Source organism: Nerophis ophidion, linkage group LG24 (assembly GCF_033978795.1).
Source record: "Nerophis ophidion isolate RoL-2023_Sa linkage group LG24, RoL_Noph_v1.0, whole genome shotgun sequence".
Lineage (NCBI taxonomy): Eukaryota > Metazoa > Chordata > Actinopteri > Syngnathiformes > Syngnathidae > Nerophis > Nerophis ophidion.
This window is the reverse complement of record NC_084634.1, coordinates 42240493-42263301: the sequence shown is the minus strand read 5'-3', so window position 1 is coordinate 42263301 and position 22809 is coordinate 42240493. Positions and strand designations below refer to the sequence as shown.

The following is a 22809-nucleotide window of genomic DNA, read 5'->3' as shown; positions in this document are numbered from 1 at the left end:
GCTACTTTTAAACTTTCATGGGGGAAACCCCAACTAAAAGTGTATTTATGAAACAGTTATTGGCACAGTGACACAAACATTCATGTCCTTTCCAAACAGAAAGTGCAAGATTGTCAGAGACATTTTAAAACAAGCTATGAGTGCACTTTTGTGCATGATGTCACTAAGATGACATATCAAAACAACACTTGCATAATTTAAAAATGACCTGATTATATCTGATGTCCAGTTGTCATATTATCATTTACAAGTATGACATGAAGTTGCAAGTCCAAGACGATAATGTCAAGTTTATGTTATTGGCATTGTGTGGCCTAAAAATAGTTAAGACAATAAGTATTTTATTACTACCCACCAGATTTTTGATGGTAATGTGCATCCAAGTTGTAGTTTTCATTAACACATTTGGAGGTCTTCAAATTGCCAAGTAAAATCGCTTAAGCTAACCAGTAGCATCAAGCTAGCGCATTTTTAGAGAAGTGGCTACTCACGTTGGAGTGTTTTCTGTCAATTTTTAGTTGGCATGGCATATGGCATTATTACTTAAGAGATAGTTTGGCTGAGTCTGCTGTTGCTGCTGAAATGCAAAGAGTTATATGAGTGTGCAAGAGTGCATGATGTCACGCACTTACCACGTACTGTAATATGGCACTGCTGGATTTCACGTCAATCGGTGCCCGCTAGGACTGCCGGGATTTGGTCGATGCCAAAAAAATACTGGATTTTGTACCGCTTCAAACTTTTGCAGTATCACCCACAGACTATTTTCACATTTCCTGACAACTTACTTGATTGAATAGTGTGAAGTTCACACGGCAAACACACAGCGACTGGGTTATAAACATGAACGTTGGGGATTACAGAGCCATGACAAAACAGACACTTGAACAGACTGCACATGGATGGAGGAGGAATGCAAGTGTTGATGCAACCATTCAGATTTGATGATGAGGTACTTGAGCAACAATAGTTCAACTCAAAGTAGGCAGAGATACCCAGTTAAACTTTAGCATCTGAAGGGTCACAAGAGCAGAGAAACTCCATCAACTGTGTGAAAAGACCATCTAAGAGAAGAACTACGGTTGGGGAAGTCAGGAGGATGACAAAGCAGGCTGTACACAACGACACAATACATCTTTCACTGACCTCAAAGTCAAATTGCTTGTAGACTGTAGATCAAAATGAGAAGAATTGCATGTGCTTGTTAACTGACTTGACCATTCTTAGTAGTTGAACCTCTTTAGTCACTTTCCAGGATTTTTTGAAGAAAAATTTTTAGGCATATTCGACATATTTTGGCCTGTTAATTATATTGTGAAATGATTCATCTAGCAGGTTCTGTATCCGGGTCAAGGGTTACATTAAAAACAACAACAGGTGGCCAGCTAATCTTGGTGCTACTCTATCTTCACCGCAACCATCTTGGTGCTACTCTATCTTCGCCGCAACCATCTTGGTGCTACTCTATCTTCACCGCAACCATCTTGGTGCTACTCTATCTTCACCGCAACCATCTTGGTTCTACTCTATCTTCACCGCAACCATCTTGATGCTACTCTATCTTCACCGCAACCATCTTGGTTCTACTCTATCTTCACCGCAACCATCTTGGTGCTACTCTATCTTCACCGCAACCATCTTGGTGCTACTCTATCTTCACCGCAACCATCTTGATGCTACTCTATCTTCACCGCAACCATCTTGGTTCTACTCTATCTTCACCGCAACCATCTTGGTGCTACTCTATCTTCACCGCAACCATCTTGGTTCTACTCTATCTTCACCGCAACCATCTTGGTGCTACTCTATCTTCACCGCAACCATCTTGGTTCTACTCTATCTTCACCGCAACCATCTTGGTGCTACTCTATCTTCACCGCAACCATCTTGGTGCTACTCTATCTTCACCGCAACCATCTTGGTGCTACTCTATCTTCACCGCAACCATCTTGGTGCTACTCTATCTTCGCCGCAACCATCTTGGTGCTACTCTATCTTCGCCGCAACCATCTTGGTGCTACTCTATCTTCGCCGCAACCATCTTGGTGCTACTCTATCTTCGCCGCAACCATCTTGGTGCTACTCTATCTTCACCGCAACCATCTTGGTTCTACTCTATCTTCACCGCAACCATCTTGATGCTACTCTATCTTCACCGCAACCATCTTGGTTCTACTCTATCTTCACCGCAACCATCTTGGTGCTACTCTATCTTCACCGCAACCATCTTGGTTCTACTCTATCTTCACCGCAACCATCTTGGTGCTACTCTATCTTCACCGCAACCATCTTGGTGCTACTCTATCTTCACCGCAACCATCTTGGTGCTACTCTATCTTCACCGCAACCATCTTGGTGCTACTCTATCTTCGCCGCAACCATCTTGGTGCTACTCTATCTTCGCCGCAACCATCTTGGTGCTACTCTATCTTCGCCGCAACCATCTTGGTGCTACTCTATCTTCACCGCAACCATCTTGGTGCTACTCTATCTTCACCGCAACCATCTTGGTTCTACTCTATCTTCACCGCAACCATCTTGATGCTACTCTATCTTCACCGCAACCATCTTGGTTCTACTCTATCTTCACCGCAACCATCTTGGTGCTACTCTATCTTCACCGCAACCATCTTGGTGCTACTCTATCTTCACCGCAACCATCTTGATGCTACTCTATCTTCACCGCAACCATCTTGGTTCTACTCTATCTTCACCGCAACCATCTTGGTGCTACTCTATCTTCACCGCAACCATCTTGGTTCTACTCTATCTTCACCGCAACCATCTTGGTGCTACTCTATCTTCACCGCAACCATCTTGGTTCTACTCTATCTTCACCGCAACCATCTTGGTGCTACTCTATCTTCACCGCAACCATCTTGGTGCTACTCTATCTTCACCGCAACCATCTTGGTGCTACTCTATCTTCACCGCAACCATCTTGGTGCTACTCTATCTTCGCCGCAACCATCTTGGTGCTACTCTATCTTCGCCGCAACCATCTTGGTGCTACTCTATCTTCGCCGCAACCATCTTGGTGCTACTCTATCTTCGCCGCAACCATCTTGGTGCTACTCTATCTTCGCCGCAACCATCTTGGTGCTACTCTATCTTCGCCGCAACCATCTTGGTGCTACTCTATCTTCGCCGCAACCATCTTGGTGCTACTCTATCTTCGCCGCAACCATCTTGGTGCTACTCTATCTTCGCCGCAACCATCTTGGTGCTACTCTATCTTCGCCGCAACCATCTTGGTGCTACTCTATCTTCGCCGCAACCATCTTGGTGCTACTCTATCTTCGCCGCAACCATCTTGGTGCTACTCTATCTTCGCCGCAACCATCTTGGTGCTACTCTATCTTCGCCGCAACCATCTTGGTGCTACTCTATCTTCACCGCAACCATCTTGGTTCTACTCTATCTTCACCGCAACCATCTTGGTGCTACTCTATCTTCACCGCAACCATCTTGGTGCTACTCTATCTTCACCGCAACCATCTTGGTGCTACTCTATCTTCACCGCAACATCTTGGTGCTACTCTATCTTCACCGCAACCATCTTGGTGCTACTCTATCTTCACCGCAACCATCTTGGTGCTACTCTATCTTCACCGCAACCATCTTGGTGCTACTCTATCTTCACCGCAACCATCTTGGTGCTACTCTATCTTCGCCGCAACCATCTTGGTGCTACTCTATCTTCGCCGCAACCATCTTGGTGCTACTCTATCTTCGCCGCAACCATCTTGGTGCTACTCTATCTTCGCCGCAACCATCTTGGTGCTACTCTATCTTCGCCGCAACCATCTTGGTGCTACTCTATCTTCGCCGCAACCATCTTGGTGCTACTCTATCTTCGCCACAACCATCTTGGTGCTACTCTATCTTCGCCGCAACCATCTTGGTGCTACTCTATCTTCGCCGCAACCATCTTGGTGCTACTCTATCTTCACCGCAACCATCTTGGTGCTACTCTATCTTCGCCGCAACCATCTTGGTGCTACTCTATCTTCGCCGCAACCATCTTGGTGCTGCTCTATCTTCGCCGCAACCATCTTGGTGCTACTCTATCTTCACCGCAACCATCTTGGTGCTACTCTATCTTCGCCGCAACCATCTTGGTGCTACTCTATCTTCGCCGCAACCATCTTGGTGCTACTCTATCTTCACCGCAACCATCTTGGTGCTACTCTATCTTCGCCGCAACCATCTTGGTGCTACTCTATCTTCACCGCAACCATCTTGGTGCTACTCTATCTTCACCGCAACCATCTTGGTGCTACTCTATCTTCACCGCAACCATCTTGGTGCTACTCTATCTTCGCCGCAACCATCTTGGTGCTACTCTATCTTCACCGCAACCATCTTGGTGCTACTCTATCTTCACCACAACCATCTTGGTGCTACTCTATCTTCACCGCAACCATCTTGGTGCTACTCTATCTTCACCGCAACCATCTTGGTGCTACTCTATCTTCACCGCAACCATCTTGGTGCTACTCTATCTTCACCGCAACCATCTCAAAATATCTTTTGGCACAACGGTTTTTTTTATTGACTACATTTTCAAGTCCTTCCTGGTCAATAACACCTCTCCACATTGTTAAGTCTTTAATGTGAGCTAACAGCTGGAAGTAATAGGAGCTGGTGTCCGGTTAAAGTGGAAATGAAGTCTTTTCAAACACTTCATCTTCAACATCAATACAACAACTGATTGATGTGGGACCACAATGCAGACTCACAAAGCTAACAGACTGCTAACATCTGGGGCTGGCTATCATCCATTTGCTCTGAAATCTGCGACACACTTGTTGTTTTGCTTAATCAGAAAACATCTTTGGACAGCTGAAACTTCCTATAGTCTCAAAAGTGCAAGTGTGAAAGAAGAAAGGAATTGCAAGTGAAAGTGTACTTTATCACTGCACATTGCACTCAGGTATTGTTTGCAAAGAAATGATCAAAACAAACTATAAATTGGTTTAAATCCTATCTTGAATTGCGACAACAATGTGTTCAAATAAATGCCGTCAAATCAGACATAATAAATTGTGATTTGGCTGTGCCACAAGGATCTATTTTGGGCCCGCTGCCTTTCGGTATATATATTAATAAGCTCCCCAATATATGCACAAATACCGTCTGCCAAGTGTATGCAGATGATACTATCATGTATGTGGAGCAGACACCTCAACAGGCTTCAGAGATATTAAACAGACCGCTTGCCAAGTATCAACATGGCTTCAAAATAACTGTTTAACCCTAAATAATAACAAAACAGTCTTAATGTGTTTCTCTCTGAATAAACAATCATTCAATGAAATTCAGGTCAACAATAACCAAACTAAATTACAGCAGGTAATGGAATTTAAATATTTGGGTGTTATTTTGGAACCAAAGCTAAAATTTGATGGCCAAACTATGAAAATGACTAAGACCATAAAAATAAATGTAAAGTGTTTCAGGCTTATTAGACCTATGTCCTATGTCCTATTGTGCCATGGTCTGGAGACAGATGTGTAGTGAAGCCTCTGTTGTAAACAAACACTAAAGATATTTGAGCAAAAACCAATGAAGCATCATCACTGCCATATTACCCAAAAATTTAACATGGTGACTTTTGAGCATTTTATACATTTCTCATTTTCAAAAGCTATGTTTAAGTGTCTTAATGGATTAGCCCCTGAGGTGATATGCAAACAAATACAGTAGTGAAGCAGCACTCTGGGTCAGTCTGGGTTCTCAGTGAATGTCTCACATCGGTGAAGGTCTTTGCCACTGGACTTAAAGCCACAGCGGCCACTGGACTTAAAAGTCACAGCGGCCACTGGACTTAAAAGTCACAGCGGCCACTGGACTTAAAAGCCACAGCGGCCACTGGACTTAAAGCCACAGCGGCCACTGGACTTAAAGCCACAGCGGCCACTGGACTTAAAGCCACAGCGGCCACTGGACTTACAGCCACAGCGGCCACTGGACTTACAGCCACAGCGGCCACTGGACTTACAGCCACAGCGGCCACTGGACTTACAGCCACAGCGGCCACTGGACTTACAGCCACAGCGGCCACTGGACTTACAGCCACAGCGGCCACTGGACTTACAGCCACAGCGGCCACTGGACTTACAGCCACAGCGGCCACTGGACTTACAGCCACAGCGGCCACTGGACTTACAGCCACAGCGGCCACTGGACTTAAAGCCACAGCGGCCACTGGACTTAAAGCCACAGCGGCCACTGGACTTACAGCCACAGCGCCCACTGAACTTACAGCCACAGCGGCCACTGGACTTACAGCCACAGCGGCCACTGGACTTAAAGCCACAGGGGCCACTGTGACTTAAAGCCACAGCGGCCACTGGACTTAAAGCCACAGCGGCCACTGGACTTAAAAGTCACAGCGGCCACTGGACTTAAAGCCACAGCGGTCACTGGACTTACAGCCACAGCGGCCACTGGACTTAAAGCCACAGTGGCCACTGTGACTTAAAGCCACAGCTTCCACTGGACTTAAAGCCACAGCGGCCACTGGACTTAAAGCCACAGCGGCCACTGGACTTAAAGCCACAGCGGCCACTGGACTTAAAGCCACAGCGGCCACTGGACTTAAAACCACAGCGGCCACTGGACTTAAAAGTCACAGTGGCCACTGGACTTAAAGCCACAGTGGCCACTGGACTTAAAGCCACAGTGGCCACTGGATTTAAAGCCACAGCGGCCACTGGACTTACAGCCACAGCGGCCACTGGACTTAAAGCCACAGCGGCCACTGGACTTAAAGCCACAGCGGCCACTGGACTTAAAGCCACAGCGGCCACTGGACTTAAAGCCACAGCGGCCACTGGACTTAAAGCCACAGCGGCCACTGGACTTAAAGCCACAGCGGCCACTGGACTTAAAGCCACAGCGGCCACTGGACTTAAAGCCACAGCGGCCACTGGACTTACAGCCACAGCGGCCACTGGACTTAAAGCCACAGCGGCCACTGGACTTAAAGCCACAGCGGCCACTGGACTTAAAGCCACAGCGGCCACTGGACTTAAAGCCACAGCGGCCACTGGACTTACAGCCACAGCGGCCACTGGACTTAAACCCACAGCGGCCACTGGACTTACAGCCACAGCGGCCACTGGACTTAAAGCCACAGTGGCCACTGTGACTTAAAGCCACAGCTTCCACTGGACTTAAAGCCACAGCGGCCACTGGACTTAAAGCCACAGCGGCCACTGGACTTAAAGCCACAGCGGCCACTGGACTTAAAGCCACAGCGGCCACTGGACTTAAAGCCACAGCGGCCACTGGACTTAAAGCCACAGCGGCCACTGGACTTAAAAGCCACAGTGGCCACTGGACTTAAAGCCACAGTGGCCACTGGACTTAAAGCCACAGTGGCCACTGGATTTAAAGCCACAGCGGCCACTGGACTTAAAAGTCACAGGGGCCACTGGACTTACAGCCACAGCGGCCACTGGACTTAAAGCCACAGTGGCCACTGGATTTAAAATGGCTAGAAGTCTTATGTACTTTGACATGTGGCCAGAAGTCTTATGTACTTTGACATGTGGCCAGAAGTCTTATGTACTTTGACATGTGGCTAGAAGTCTTATGTACTTTGACATGTGGCCAGAAGTCTTATGTACTTTGACATGTGGCTAGAAGTCTTATGTACTTTGACATGTGGCCAGAAGTCTTATGTACTATGACATGTGGCCAGAAGTCTTATGTACTATGACGTGGTTACCTGTGGCTAGCAGTGTTTCATTGTACTTTCTAATAAATAGATGAATGAATGAATGAAAAGATGTAGAGTTAATATTCTAGGAGTGTTGTTTTGTTAGCGTAGTCAGACAGGATGTGACGCACCACATGTGACTACAATTTTATCGGGAAAGCCGGAAGTGTGCACTTCATTTCCGTGTGGGAGATGAACATGTGAAGAGAAGTACTGTATTTTTGGGATTATAAGTGGCAGTTTTTTTCATAGTTTGACCGGGGGTGCAATTTATACTCTGGAGCGATTTATGTGTGAAATTATTAACACATTACCCTAAAATATCAAATAATTTTATTAATCTCATTCGCGGAAGAGACGAAGAAAATGTCAGCAATTGTCACACACACGTCAACCAATAAGAATTTGGCGGGGGAGGGTCATGGCAGAAGTGCATTGTGGGTCATGGAATGCTATATGCTATATGCTATTGCCGTAGTTATTAAAATGGATCATTTCATGGTTGGTGGTAACTTATAAAAAGTGAGAAGGCTGAAGAAAAATGGTGTTGAAAAGGAGATCATGTAGTGCAGATGACAAGCTGGATGTAGTGAAATATGCAGCAGAAAAGGACAAGAGGAAGCGGCGCATACCTTTGGAGTTGGCAGAGTTGTTTAGAAGCCACATCCAGGAAGAAGATTTATGGATTAGGAGTGAGGGATAGTTTGGTAAAGGTATAGCATGTTCTATATGTTATAGTTATTTGAATGGCTCTTACCATAATATGTTAGGTTAACATAGCAGTTGCTTATTTATGCCTCATATAACCTACATTTATTCAGCCTGTTCTTCACTATTCTTTATTTATTTCAAATCACCTTTCAGATGTCTATTCTTGCTGTTGGATTATATCAAATAAATTTCCCCCAAAAATGCGATTTATATGTTTTTTTCCTTCTTTATTATGCATTTTTGGCCAGTGTGACACATACTCCGGAGCGATTTATAATCCGAAAAATACGGTAGCTGCACTTCTTTCTTCAGCTGTGATTTCACAAGACCCTCAGTTACAAATATAATCATTCATAGTATTAGTCTTAGTCCATAATGCAGAATGGTAGAAGGCTGGGCTAACGTTAGCATAGTCAGTATGATGATGAATGCTCAACAAGGTGTCAAAAATAACTGGAACTAATCCATCACTTTAAACATACTAACTCATGTTCACTTGATCATCCTCTTGGTCTATTCCCCACTGCACTTTTATCTTATTAGTTATTGAAGTACTTCTTGATCTTTGAGGTATTTGCTAATATGTCCCCAGCTCTGGTCTAGCAAGTGAAATGGTGTGTTAGCCATACCTGGCCAATAAAGCTGAAGCTGATTCTAACGACTGCTGCCGTTGCAACACTGGGTCAGGAGAATAACCGACATTATGCCTTGTGAATCAATATTGCTAACAATGAAAGGATATGGTTCCCTATTTAATTTTGTCAGTTTTTTGCATTTTTAAAAAAATTTGCAAAAGTTTAAAAAAAAATACCTTTTTTACAAAGTCATTGTATTGTGCATAGACAAAAATAAATGATTTGGAAATGATGCAATTATGGGGAAAAAGTGAAGCACTGAATACTTTCCGGATGCACGTACATGGAATATCTCCTTGCAAAATGAAAGTAGTATTCCTTTGCACATAGTTTTACCTGATATCATTTCAACTGTAATCTTTCCAATGTGCTGCTCTGTCTATTTGAAAAGAAATAATGTGTGTTTAACGTTTTGAAAAAACATGAGCCATGTCTATTTCATATCTCAATGTAACTTCTTCTTTTAGGAGAGCAGAACACGGTGCCTTTTTAGTCTGCTCCATGTCAAACAATGTTGTCTACATGCATACACAGCAACTATGACAACATGAGAGGAATAAAGAATGTTTTGAATAAACAACATTGAAGGATCAGTATTGGACTTATGAACAAGTGGTCTTCACCCTGAAAACTCCATTACCTTGTTTAGCAGCGCAAGAACCAGCTCTATGTCATTCTGACTCTGTTGGTCGGACAAAGTGCCCCGGACCTGCTTCAGTGACAGCAGCAGCTCCTCCAACTCTGCACACAAATAACACAATCAACAACAACAAGATACTTACTCTAGCTCTACTTGTCCACTGACAGAAGAAGACTCTCTTTCATTCATGTGTGCAGAATCTCATTTCAGTGTGAAGGTATAATGTTGTCCCCACACCAATATTTTGGTACTGCTACCAAAATGTGTTTCCATACTTTTCTAAATAAAGAGCACCAGAAAAATGTCATTATTGTCTTTATTGTAACAAGAAATCTTAGTGTACATGGAACATATGTTTCTTATTGCATTTTAGTCCTCAAATAAAATGATAACTTTTATTTTAGTAGTAAGTTAACAAAGACTCCTAATTAATAACATATTGTGTCATTTATCATTCTATTTTATACACATTATGAGGGACAAACTTGAAAATTGGATTATTCATCTACTTGTTCATTTACTGTTAATATCAGCTTATTTTCTCTTTTAACATGTTCTATCTACACTTCTGTTCAAATGTAATAATCACTTATTCTTCTCTTCTTTGATACTTGACATTAGTTTTGGATGATACCACACATTTAGGTATGGATCTGATACCAAGTAGTTCCAGGATCATACATTGGTCATATTCAAAGTCCTCATGTGTCCAGGGACATATTTACTGACTTTATAAACATAATACGAATTGTAAAAACAGAAAAAAAGAGTTGGCGACAATAAAAACTATTGATGTAATCATAGTAGTATCGACTAGATACGCTCCTGTACTTGGTATCATTACAGTGGATGTCAGGTGTAGATCCACCCATGGCATTTGTTTACATTCAGGAAGTGCGTCATTAGTAGTGACGGCGGTGAGCTACGCTGTGTAGTGAAGCATGTTTTACTATTCCTTGTCCTCCAGTGATGTTATTTGTAAGAAACTTTATTTGTCGCCATGGAGACCAGGATTAGTGATTTAGAAGTAGCTAAAACACTGTGGATGGATGTTAGCTGCATGTGTTAAAGCATCTCTTCCTGAGGGTGTTTCAGTGTTGGAACTTCACCTTTATTTTGACTTTTTACACCAAAATACATCCATTCTCGCTTTTCTGTCTACACACTGTGTCTGCTTGTAAGTACTCTGTGTGTGCGCGCTGCTGAACATGCTCCTCCGTGTCACGACGGGATGACGCGCTGTCATGGCCGTAAAAGATTTCAAAAAATGGGGACCCGGTACTAGTAGGGTTTTTGATCCATTAGAACGGCCATTGTACCAGAAGTGTACAAGCCGAGAAGGGTATGAACATCAGTCTCTCAGTTTCAATGAAGTGTCTTGCAGTAACTCTTACACTTACATTCCTTTCAAGTTTCACTTCCTTTTCTACTGTTCTCCCGTTAGACTCCAAGCCTTCACAGTATACTACTTTTTTCATGTGTGTTTGTGTCTGTACCGAGCAAAGCGTGCTGGTTGCTGAGTGCCGGCTGCTGTGCAGGTGTGTACGTATCCTCCAGGAATGTGGGGTTGTCAATGCCGCTGTGGGGATTCTGGGAGAGCTTCTTGAGCCTTAGGGAGGCGTTCAGATCCAGCTGCCGACCTTCCTCCTCTCTTCGCCGACGGAGGTCCTCCTGGCAAGCACAGAAAGGTCAAGTGGGAGAGTCTACACCTTTTCTGGCTGCCAAGTGAAGATAGTTTGAGTCCAAACTGCAGTGGCCGCCACCATAGAGCAACACCATGTCTTTACACAGGTCACGTGGGATAGCTACCATGTCAATTCTAATTCTTTTTCAAAACAATACTTTAAAGCTTCACACAATCTCTCCAACGGCCAGCATCCAAATACTTGGGACGAGTGTGCTTGCATGCCTGGTGTTGTCGTATTCTCTCCAGTTGTGCGGAGCGTCGGACCGGCAGTGTTCGGCTCCCCAGATCTCCCGGACAGTCCACAGCCATTTCTCTGTGCTGGTGTCCTAACCTCAGCTCTTCATCTCCTCCTCCGTGTCCGTTCAGATAGCTGCTTGTCATGTCGCACACAACTTAGGATTCCAGGGTTGTCGCTCGATGAGGATGCCTAGGAGGGTAGCTCAGTGAACAAGGGAGCCATGTCAACCTTGGCCTGTGGAGAAAGCAAACGTCTGGTCAACAAAATATTTGATGAGTGACTATTTTTCATCTAAGGTGTAAAATAGGCTAAAAGGCGGATACTGGATGCAAGGTTCCCTGTGCGATTGTGCACTGCTCACGCGTCATCAATGCCGCCCACTCACAAAATCTAATCAAAAAACAAGCGCGTAACAATTTTCAATGTAACTGACGACTCGCAGCCACAACAGAGAAAACAGTTTTCGTTATAACTGTTCAATTATTGTAACGTCTGTCGAGAAGCTTTAAGGAGGACATGAATTCCATCCACCACTTTGAGCAAAACTCTTTATAAACACATGTTCAAAACATTGGTAAAATAGTTTCCATCTAGCAAAACTGCCGTACAAACCAAACCAAAACCAACATTGTCATATCAACAGCACCCGCTCGCACTTTGTCTCGTGCGCCAACACATGCAAATAAGGCACTTAGCCAGTGATGCCTTTACAGTCACACAAAAAGTCGGACAACTCCAACACTACACGTTTTGTGTAATTAGGGTCCGCCCTGCCTATGGCAAAGGACTCCTGTGGAGTCCTTTGCCATAGGCAAGGACCCTATTGAATCTGCTGTGTTTTATTATTATTCTTTATTATTATTCCGCACCGTCGCGCCCCAATTTCACCCCCTTAACATGCTTCAAAACTCACCAAACTTGACACACAAGTCGGTCTACCGTGACACCACAACATATTAAGCAACCAAACCCCAAAAATGAAAATTGCGCGCTAGCGCCCCCTAGGAAGAGAAAAAAAACAGACTGCTTGTAACTTTCGTTAGGAATGTCGTAGAGACATGAAACAAAAACCTCTATGTAGGGCTGACTTAGACCTAAATTCCATAATTGTATCTTCTGGGGCCAAAATCAACAGAAATTTTGCAAAAACCCATTCAAAGCCAAATTTTTGCAAAAAATGCTATTTTTGCCTCTTTGAGCTGTAATTTGACCCCCTTAAAATGCTTCAAAACTCACCAAACTTGGCACACACATCAGGACTGGCAACAATTGCGAGCTAATAAAAAAACCAAACCCCAAAACTCAAAATTGTGCTCTAGCGCCCCCTAGGAATACAACACAGACAAACGGCTCCTAGGAAGAAAAACAAAGACAAAACTGCTTGTAACTTCCGGTACGAATGTCAGAGAGACATGAAACAAAAACCACTATGTAGGTCTGACTTAGACCTACATTTGAATAATTAACATACTTTGGCAAAAATCAACAGGAAGCTAGATATTTTCACTTCAATACAACAACTGCAGTACTTTCACAATGCATTAAATAGTGGGACGAAGGCGTCTTAAGCCCTGGGCCTTGGGGGCAGCAGCCCAAGGCGCGCTCGCACCTTCGCACCCTAATTTGACCCCCTTAACATGCTTCAAAACTCACCAAATTTGACACAGACATCGGTATGGAGCGGCAGACCAACTTATTAAGCAACCTAACCCCAAAAATGAAAATTGCGCGCTAGCGCCCCCTAGGAAGAGACAAAAAACAGACTGCTTGTAACTTCCGTTAGGAATGTCGTAGAGACATGAAACAAAAACCTCTGTGTAGGTCTGACTTAGACCTACATTTCCAATAAAAAACTTCTATACCCAAAATCAACAGAAATTTTGCAAAAACTCATTCTAAGCAACATTTTCGCAAAAATGCTATTTTTGCCTCTTTGAGCTGTAATTTGACCCCCTTAAAATGCTTCAAAACTCACCAAACTTGGCACACACATCAGGACTGGCAGAAATTGCGATCTAGTGAAGAAACCAAACCTTAAAACTCAAAACTGCATTCTAATGCAATTTTTTAATGAAACACAGAAAAATCTGCTCCTAGGAAGAGGAAACAGATACAACTGCTTGTAACTTCTGGTAGGAATGTCGGACAGACATGAAACAAAAACCTCAATGTAGGTCTCACTTAGACCTACATTTTGATGATTGGCATCTTTCAGTTAAAATCAACAGGAAGTTGGCAATTACCCCTTCAAAATAAAATATTTGTAAAAAGCCGTCACCTTTTTCCAGACAAAACTGCTTGTAACTTCCGTTAGGAATGTCGTAGGGACATGAAACAAAAACCTCTATGTAGGTCTGACTTAGACCTGCATTTCCATTAAACACTTCTATACCTAAAATCAACAGGAAGTTGACAAAAACCCCTTCAAAACAAAATTTTTGCAAAAAATGCCTTTTTTGCCTCTTTGAACTGATATTTGACCCCCTTAAAATGCTTCAAAGTGCCAGTTAAAGCTATACTATGCAAAGCGAAAGCCATTTATCAACAACATCCAGAAACGCCAATCTGTAATTTGAACCCCTTAACATGCTTCAAAACTCACCAAATTTTACACACACATCAGGACTGGTGAAAATTGCCATCCAATAAAAAAACAAACCCCAAAAATGAAAATTGTGCCCTAGCTCCCCCTAGGAAAAAAAACTGACAAAACTGCTTTTAAATTCTGTTAGGAATGTCGTAGAGTGATGAAACAAAAACTTCTATGTAGGTCTGACTAAGATCGGGACTCGGGACTCGGGACACGGCGGCAGCGGCCAAAGGCGGACCCGACCAACGCTGCTTGCAGCTTTAATTACAGATTGTTACACTATGATTTACCAAGCAAATATGTGCTTATTCTACTGTCATTTGTTAAGAATTTTAATTTATAAATATTAATCATGAAATTATGTTCGTATACAAAAATATATATTTTACAAACAAAGTGACAGGAATGTACACATGATCCCATGCTTACATCTCATTGTGCAACATGTGAAGGTCTTGATGGGAACTAAATGTGATCTCTGAAAATCATCTCATGGAAATGACTGCTGTCATTTGATTATGATAATTGGAAATCTAACTTCTTAATTAGAGTTACTAATAAAAAGATATATTTTACAAACAGAAAGCTGCAGGAATGTACACATTATTCCATGCGTACATCTCATTATGCAACATGTGAAGGTCTTAATGGGAAGTAAATGTGATCTCTGAAAGGGGTACACATGATCTCTGAAAGGGGTACACATTATTTCCAAGGCAGGACCCCCACCCCGACATACAATACTAAACCAAAAACAATATTTTTTCTTGTTGTCATTGTAAGTGGACCAAAACACCTATATTATAAAATCATCTTCCAAAAATGACTACTGTCAAAACAATAACAGTGCAATACTTTTTCATAACATGCTCACTACTGCCTAGTTTCTCTTCTTATATTCTTATTTTACTCTTTCATTTTCATTCTCATTGTTGCTTTTTATTTTTATTTCTTATTGGAATATTTTTCTATTTTGTTTCCATTTATGACCCCATTATTTACTTTTTAAATTACATTTTAATTCTGTACACTGCTGCTGGAATTTGAATTTTTCCTGAGGGAAATCTCCTGAAGGAATCACTAAAGTACTATCTATCTATCTATCTATCCATCCATCTATCTATCCATCTATCGATGATGCGTCATTGCTTTTTGGTCAAATATCTTTAGTGTAGGTTTATATAATGACAACAAAGGCTTCACTACACATCTGTCCCCAAACCATAGCACAGTAAGACATAGGGGATATAATTATAGCACGCATGTCCACTTGTGCAGCTTGAGCACACACACACACGCACACGCACGTACACACACTCACAAAAGCCATGAGCAGCAGTGAGGAATGCCAGGCAGTCCTGGGAACCAAATTCCAGGTCTGGGGGAGGGTAGTGTGCGTACACACACAGTCCTCACAATATTAACTCTACCAAGGACAAGTATGAGGTCAACAACACAACTGTAACCACCAGTTTTGTTTTTAGTAGTGGAATGTGATTTTGCCCCTTAGAGCAGGTAGTTGAATGCACAGCATGTTTAGAAGAGAATCCACTGCTCCATATAAGTGGTGGTCACTGAGTGGTCAGCAACATGTGCTCCAGCACTTGTCTTACACACTGACATGAATGCACAGCATGTTTAGAAGAGAATCCACTGCTCCATATTAGTGGTGGTCACTGAGTGGTCAGCAACATGTGCTCCAGCACTTGTCTTACACACTGACATTCCTCAAGTTCATCAACTCAATACTAAAAGAAATACAGGCTTCATTCAAGTGGATCAAATTTGTGACTTGTTCCACCTAAAAAAGACAAACTGTAAACCATATTTAGTGAGGTACTTGGCTCTGCATGGCAAAGGTAAAAGACTACCCTATTTTCTGGACTATAAGAAGCACTTAAAATCCTTTTTATTTTTTATTTAAATCAAAACTCGACAGTGCGCCTTATAACCCGGTGCGCCTAATGTACGGAATAATTGTGGCTTTGCTTACTGACCTCAAAGATATTTTATTTGGTACATGGTGTAATGATAAGTGTGACCAGTAGATGGCAGTCACACATAAGAGATACATGAAGATTGCAATATGATGGCAATATGTCTTAAGTAAACAACGCCAACATTGTATATGTTCCAATGAAAATATAGAAAATTACACACAGCGCTCAAAAATCTATTAAAATGTTTTAAAAATCTATGAAAATGTTTTAGTATGACTTTGGTAAGCTATGAAGCCACACCGTTTGATGGATTGTATACTGTGCTTCAACAAAGGAGTATTATTATGCTGTGTGTATAAGGTAAGACATAACCTGGCGTTTTGTTTCACAATATTATGCAAAAGCAACTTTTCTTACCTTCTGGTACCTGCTGATCTGTATTTGGGATCTGCATAAATCCTGAAAAATTGCACGAGTCCGCCTTTGTAGTCTGTGCTGACCCCATAATTGATCAACTTATTTTTCTCTATCTTCTTGTTATGTGACATTCATCCTCCTCTGTTGCCATTTCTAATATAAAGTAGTGTAAAGTTCTTATTTATATCTGTCAGTAAACTCACCATGGAAGCATTAAAACATACCGGTGTAGTGACTTTACATTATTCACCCAAGGAACTTTACTTATTAGAGAGTTCCGGTCACAGGACACATATCGGGTGTTGTTGTTGCACTAGTGAGTCGCAGATGAGGAGATGCTGTTTTGTTATTAATGGAAGTAAAGTGTGAATGTCATTAAAACAGTTAGCTCCATCTTTTGACACTTCTTCCACTCCTGTCCTTGCACGCTACACCGCTACAACAAAGATGACGCTGTCCAAGTGGAGGCACGTAAATAAGACACATCCTGAAGAGACTGTCAGAAAGTGAGTTGAAGATGATGTATAAAACATCATCCATGCAACATTTTGAGCAAAGAAGCACCGTTACATGTTATGTAGACCACAAGGAAGTCTTTTACATTTACAAAAGAATAATAATAATATGACTCCTTTAATATGCCTTAGAATCCGTTGCGTTTTATGGTCCAGAAAATACGATACATGCAGTAGAGGCCAAAAGTTAGGACACACCTTCTCATTTAGTGCTTTTTCTTTATTTCCTTGACTATTTACATTGTAGATTGTCACATCAAAACTATGCATGAACACACGGGAAGTTATGTATTTAACAACAAATGTGAAATAACCTAAAACATGTTTTATTTTCTATCCATTTTCTACCGCTTTTCCCTTTTGGGGTTGCTGGAACCTATCTCAGCTGTATTCGGATGGAAGGCGGTGTACATCAAAGACAAGGAAGGCGGAGTACACCCTGGACAAGTGGCCACCTAATCACAGGGCCAACACAGATAGACAGACAACATTCACACACTAGGGACCATTCAGTGTTGCCAATCAACTAAAGAAATTAAAAACCATGAAGTTTCCGAAGTCAAACCGGTGGAAGAAGGTCGTAACCTTCAAAAGAAGCACTATGCTTTCGGTGCGAGGCGCCGTGTCCAATTTCCAGTGGGCTGACTGTGGGGTTTGGCCGGTAAGAGACGTCCAATCACACACCTTTCTTGTCTGACCAGCTTTTCCCGTCTAGAAACATCCTCCCACTACGATCAGTGAAATATTGTGTGCAGACAGATACATTTGATAGATTAGGGCTTGTTGAAATGACGGAAGCAGCGATTGTTCTCTGGTGACAACCCACATTGTAAGCAGATAAGAAGTAACTTTGTCAATATGATGAAGGCATTACATGCATCCCTCCCTGCAGGGATTACTCCCAGGCACAGGGATGGAGTAGTTTATTGTGAGACCATTCCATTGCCATGTTTGTAGTCCTAACAAATCTTTGACTATTTGAAGACAGCCCTACTGACTAGCCAGTTTCAGCTATTTTAGCCAAATAGCTATCATTACATGACAGCACATGAAGAGAATGTGTGCACATGTGTCAAGTAAATCTATCTGCCCAAATTCCAAAGAGGGTGGGATATGTAGTAATGCTTACAACACTTTGGAAAAAGTAGCACCCTCTAGTGCAGACCTGGGCAAAATAGGGCCCGCGGGCCACATGCCGCCCATTAAAATTTTCAATCCGGCCCGCCGGATGTTCTACATTATTTATTTGGACCTTGAACATGAAAAGTGTATTTGCCATTATGTTGGGCAGTGATTTTTTTAAATGACTAAGTCTTCAACTATAGAAAGTACTTTGATGGTTGAAATGTGCACTTTTGAGTGTTACTACTGGAGTTATTACTGTAATCTACATCACAGCAGCTGAGACCAGGAACAAAAGAGAGTGGGAGAGGCTTTTTTTCAGGGCCGCCATGTGTGTCAGGAACAGATGCAGAAGCAGATTTTTACAACAAATTTCTTCATAAAAGTGATAATATATCATATTGTAGGTGTTTATTACACTTTGCTTTCATATCTTGCTGTTTGTTACATTTTTGTTGTGTTTTGTTTGATTGTAAAAGATACACAACTATGGAGGAGCTGCTCTGACAAGTAAAATATGTTGTTAATATTCACTCTTTTATTGTTCATACTTAATATTGTAAATCCCACTTTTTTATTTTCATGTACATTTTGGGTGTCCCATTCTGTAAAAAACTGTAAAATTCCATTCCGTTTTTTTGAGGTGATCTGTTTTTACAACTCTAAGGGACATTGTGACTTTTGGTATTAGTGTTCCTGAAAAAAAGGGAGCCAAACACACTTACTGTATAGCGGATTTTTACAGCTAAATGTGTATACATCATCTATACACATACACATTGGCCCCCCAGACACTTTTTTTCTCTCAATGTGGCCCCCAAGTCCAAATATTTGCCCAGCCCTGCTGGAGTGGAAAGGTTGTAAACAGACCCTTTTTGTGAGGGTATTAATTGGGGAGGGTAGTGACATCATCTTCTGAGAGATGTTTACCACAGCAACTTCAAACGCTATCCAGAGCAGACTAGGAAAGGCGAGCAACAACGAAGCAGAAAATAACAAAAATGTCTGCAAATAAAAGAAAAAGGGCCAAAAATTCAAAGTCACATAAAGCAAACAAATTGCGGTTGAATCAGAGTTTGAAGACAATTCAAGTGTCGTGCACAGCATTACCCTGCTCTTCAGCACAGAGAACAAAATAACTGCAACATTCCTTGCTCCTGCTCACCTCCTGTGAGGGGACATTTCGTTTGGTATTTCAAGAAAACACTAAAGTATTAAAGGTTTTGTTTTCCCCATCTTCTCTCACGCAGTCTACACCAGGGGTGTCCAAACTACGGCCTGCAGGCGTCTTCAGTTTGGCCCGCAAGACGTCATGGCTTTACTAAGAACGCTGGCCCCTGGCGTGTTTCCAAATGACTTTAAAATATCTGGCAATAGGCTCCAGCCACCCTCCACGACCCCGAGAGAGACAAGAGGTAGAACATGTATGGATGTTTCCCTTCTAGTTTGCCGCCATCTTGTGGACAACACAAGTAAATCAAGTCAATAACCATTTAATTGTAGGGATGTAAGAGCATCAAAATCTTACGGCACCATGTTATTGCGATATATATATATTTTTTAAAAAGCAGCAATGTTTATTTAGGATAACCAGACTTACTGTAACTGAAAACATAATACTCAAATGTTGTATTCAGATTTTTTTACCACCATAAAGTATCTCTAAGTGCAAATAATTGTGCAGGAACATCTATTGTTTCCAAAAAATATTTAAAAGAATAACCTTAAAGCAAGAATGTAAACATCAAGTGTAAAACAATAATGTACAATTTAGTGTCTTTCAACTTTTACATGATGGGAAGTCGTGTCCTCTACAGTGGACATTTTTTATATCAGTCTGGCAAATATTTCTCAGAAAAGTAAACTAACAATATAGCTTTTAATTATGTAAATACCTCACAAACTGATGTTTGGCTTCAAATATCTTTTCAGTGTGGCAGTTTATGCAACATATGAGACAAGCAGTAGAAAAACAAATGGATGGATTGAAGATGTATCAAGTAGCTTTTTGGTTTACTCGTATTTTTCTGTGCTTTCACGCTCTGTGTCGCTTTGGAAACGCTCGAAACCAAAGTAGGGCACTTGGCTTTGCCAGAACACTCTTAACTCCGCCAAAGAAGTTATGTGTCTGTTTGTTAGCAACATAACCCAACCACATTTCATGTCCAAAACCAATTCATGTTCTCTACGAGTACGAACATGATTTGGCCAACGCTAAAAGGCCAAAATAAAACTACACTTGCAGGGTTTTAAGTTTGATACCGTCACATGTCACGGTATTATTGAGGAGAAAAGCGCAATACCATGGTATTTATAATACTGTTACATCCCTAACAAATGTTCCCGCTTGAAGCCAAACCACCGCCAGACGATGGACCCCCTGCTGTTTTTCTTGGGAGTTCATTCTTCTTCCTCCATTTGTTACCAGATTGGCACCTTCTTTCTCTCGTATTACCACTCGTACCACCTGCCACAACTAACGTTACCCATGCTGCTACCTCTACGCTGGGCGAGGGAGGGTGTATGACGCTGTACGCCTGACAGTATGTGACCTATGTATGAAGGTGCGCTTGTTTTACGTCTCTGTGAGACGAAGAGACAAGAAAGAGTGGGAAGAGCCTGTAGTGTAATGCCCGCAGCTAAAAGCAACTGCGTGAGAACATTACTCACCATATAGTTCATTTCTATATCGCACAGAGACAAACCCGCCATATATCCAATATATTCCATATATCGCCCAGCCCTACAACCAACACATTCACACAAGTCAACACACATGTTCATATAACACAATCTGCACACTGAACTTTGTGGATATTATAAAAAGGTTCAAGCACCATAAATAATTCAACATTTCACCCATTTAAATCTATTCCAATGCATGATGGGAAAACTGCAAAACACTCTCCACATGTAACCATGTTTGGCGCATTTTAGCTGCTCGATATTTCTGAATGATTACAAAACTTTAGGGAGGTTGTTACGGGAGTAAACGAGGTAGGAGTTGAACTTTCACATCCAATTGTATTAAATAATAATGATATATCTATGAGATAGATAGATAGATAGATAGATAGTACTTTATTGATTCCTTCAGGAGAGTTCCTTCAGGAAAATTAAAATTCCAGCAGCAGTGTACAGAGTTGAGATCAATTAACAAAAAAAAAAAAGTATGTATGTATAATATGTACACATATATATGTATAGGCTATATATATTGTTACTTTATATTCAGTCGACTTTCAGCCCCCGGCCAATTTGTCCAGAAGGTTGGACACCCCTGCTCTACACAAACCCTTGAATAAGTCGCACAAGGTTGACTAACAAACACGGAGCAGTTTGAAACAGTTTTAGATGAGGTGGTGGGGCCACAAAAGAGATAAAAGGAGTCTGAGTGGTCAGGGTCTGCGGCTCAGACGTCCCTGAGTGAACATTCAGGAGGATTTAGGCGGCTCCTCTCGAGGGCTGGGCCAGTTCCAATAAAAACAAACGTTATGCTTACACAACCGTGGGGGCACACAACAAAGCAGACATGAGAATTAGCCCCCAAAACACAGTGGTCTCTAGGGACAAGACAATAAACATGGTCCAAGCGTTAAATGTGTGATTACAACCAACTTCCAAGTTTTGTTTGACATTTCACAGTAAGTCACTATTTGACAGAAAGATAACACATTTTCACTACGACAGTGGCTTGCGAAAGTATCTAAGTTCTAAAGCTATCAGATTGTAAGTGGGTTTTTTTACACTTCGTGTTCATATTTCTCTTTGTGTTGCATTTTTGTTGTGTTTCGCTTGATTGTGAAATATGTCGATCGAGAGGGGGTGTGACATTCATATTTTAAGTTGGACATTTATTCCGTATTTTGTTTATAGTCATATCAAATAAAGATGCATTAAATAGACAAATGCAATTTGAATTACAACATTATATTTTGTAACATACCAGTGTCATTTCTCATTTCTCATTGACAAAATGATTCAACCCCTTGAAGATCATAACTCTTAAGAACAGAATTTGAATAAGGTATTTTCAATCAGGTGTTGAAAACACCCGTAGATGTGATTAGAACCATAACGAGCAACAATTAAACTGATTGAAAAAGACTGTGATGCTCAGCTTCTACTAGATGGTCAATGGTGTATTTGCAACATGGTGAAGTCCAGGGAGTGGTCAAAGAAGTCAAGAGAGGAGGTCATTTCTCTTCATAAGAAAGGATATGGATATAAGAAAATAGCAATGACATTACACATTCCAAGAGAAACAGTTGGGAGCATAATTTGCAAGTTTAAAGCTAAAGGCACAGTGGAAAAACTACCTGGGCGTGGTAGAAAGAGGATGCTGTCCGGTATTTGAAGCATACAGTGGTGAAAAACCCCTGGGTAACAGCTGAGGAACTACAACAGGACATTGCAGAAGGGGGAACACAGGTTTCGTCCCAGACAATAAGGCGCGCACTACGAGATGAAGGCCCCCATGCCAGAACTCCCAGGCGCACCCCACTTCTGACTACCAGGCACAAGAAAAACAGACTCCGGTATGCCAAAAATCATCTTGACAAACCCCAAAGGTTTTGGGAAGCTG

The 22809-nt window shown here is 41.9% G+C and overlaps 1 protein-coding gene across 2 annotated transcripts in view; it reads right to left on the bottom strand.

Moving 5' to 3' along the window:
* LOC133542571 (protein PALS1-like) overlaps positions 1 to 22809 on the bottom strand; it is a 99731-nt gene that overhangs the window by 31080 nt on the left and 45842 nt on the right. For both annotated transcript variants that reach the window (XM_061886836.1, XM_061886837.1), the window contains exons 2-4: positions 11625 to 11874; positions 11212 to 11386; positions 9716 to 9816 (exon numbers count right to left, since the gene is read on the bottom strand). In XM_061886836.1, the coding sequence (XP_061742820.1) occupies positions 9716 to 9816; positions 11212 to 11386; positions 11625 to 11783 (435 nt within the window). In that variant the 5' untranslated portion in view covers positions 11784 to 11874. The remainder of the gene's footprint in view (positions 1 to 9715; positions 9817 to 11211; positions 11387 to 11624; positions 11875 to 22809) is intronic.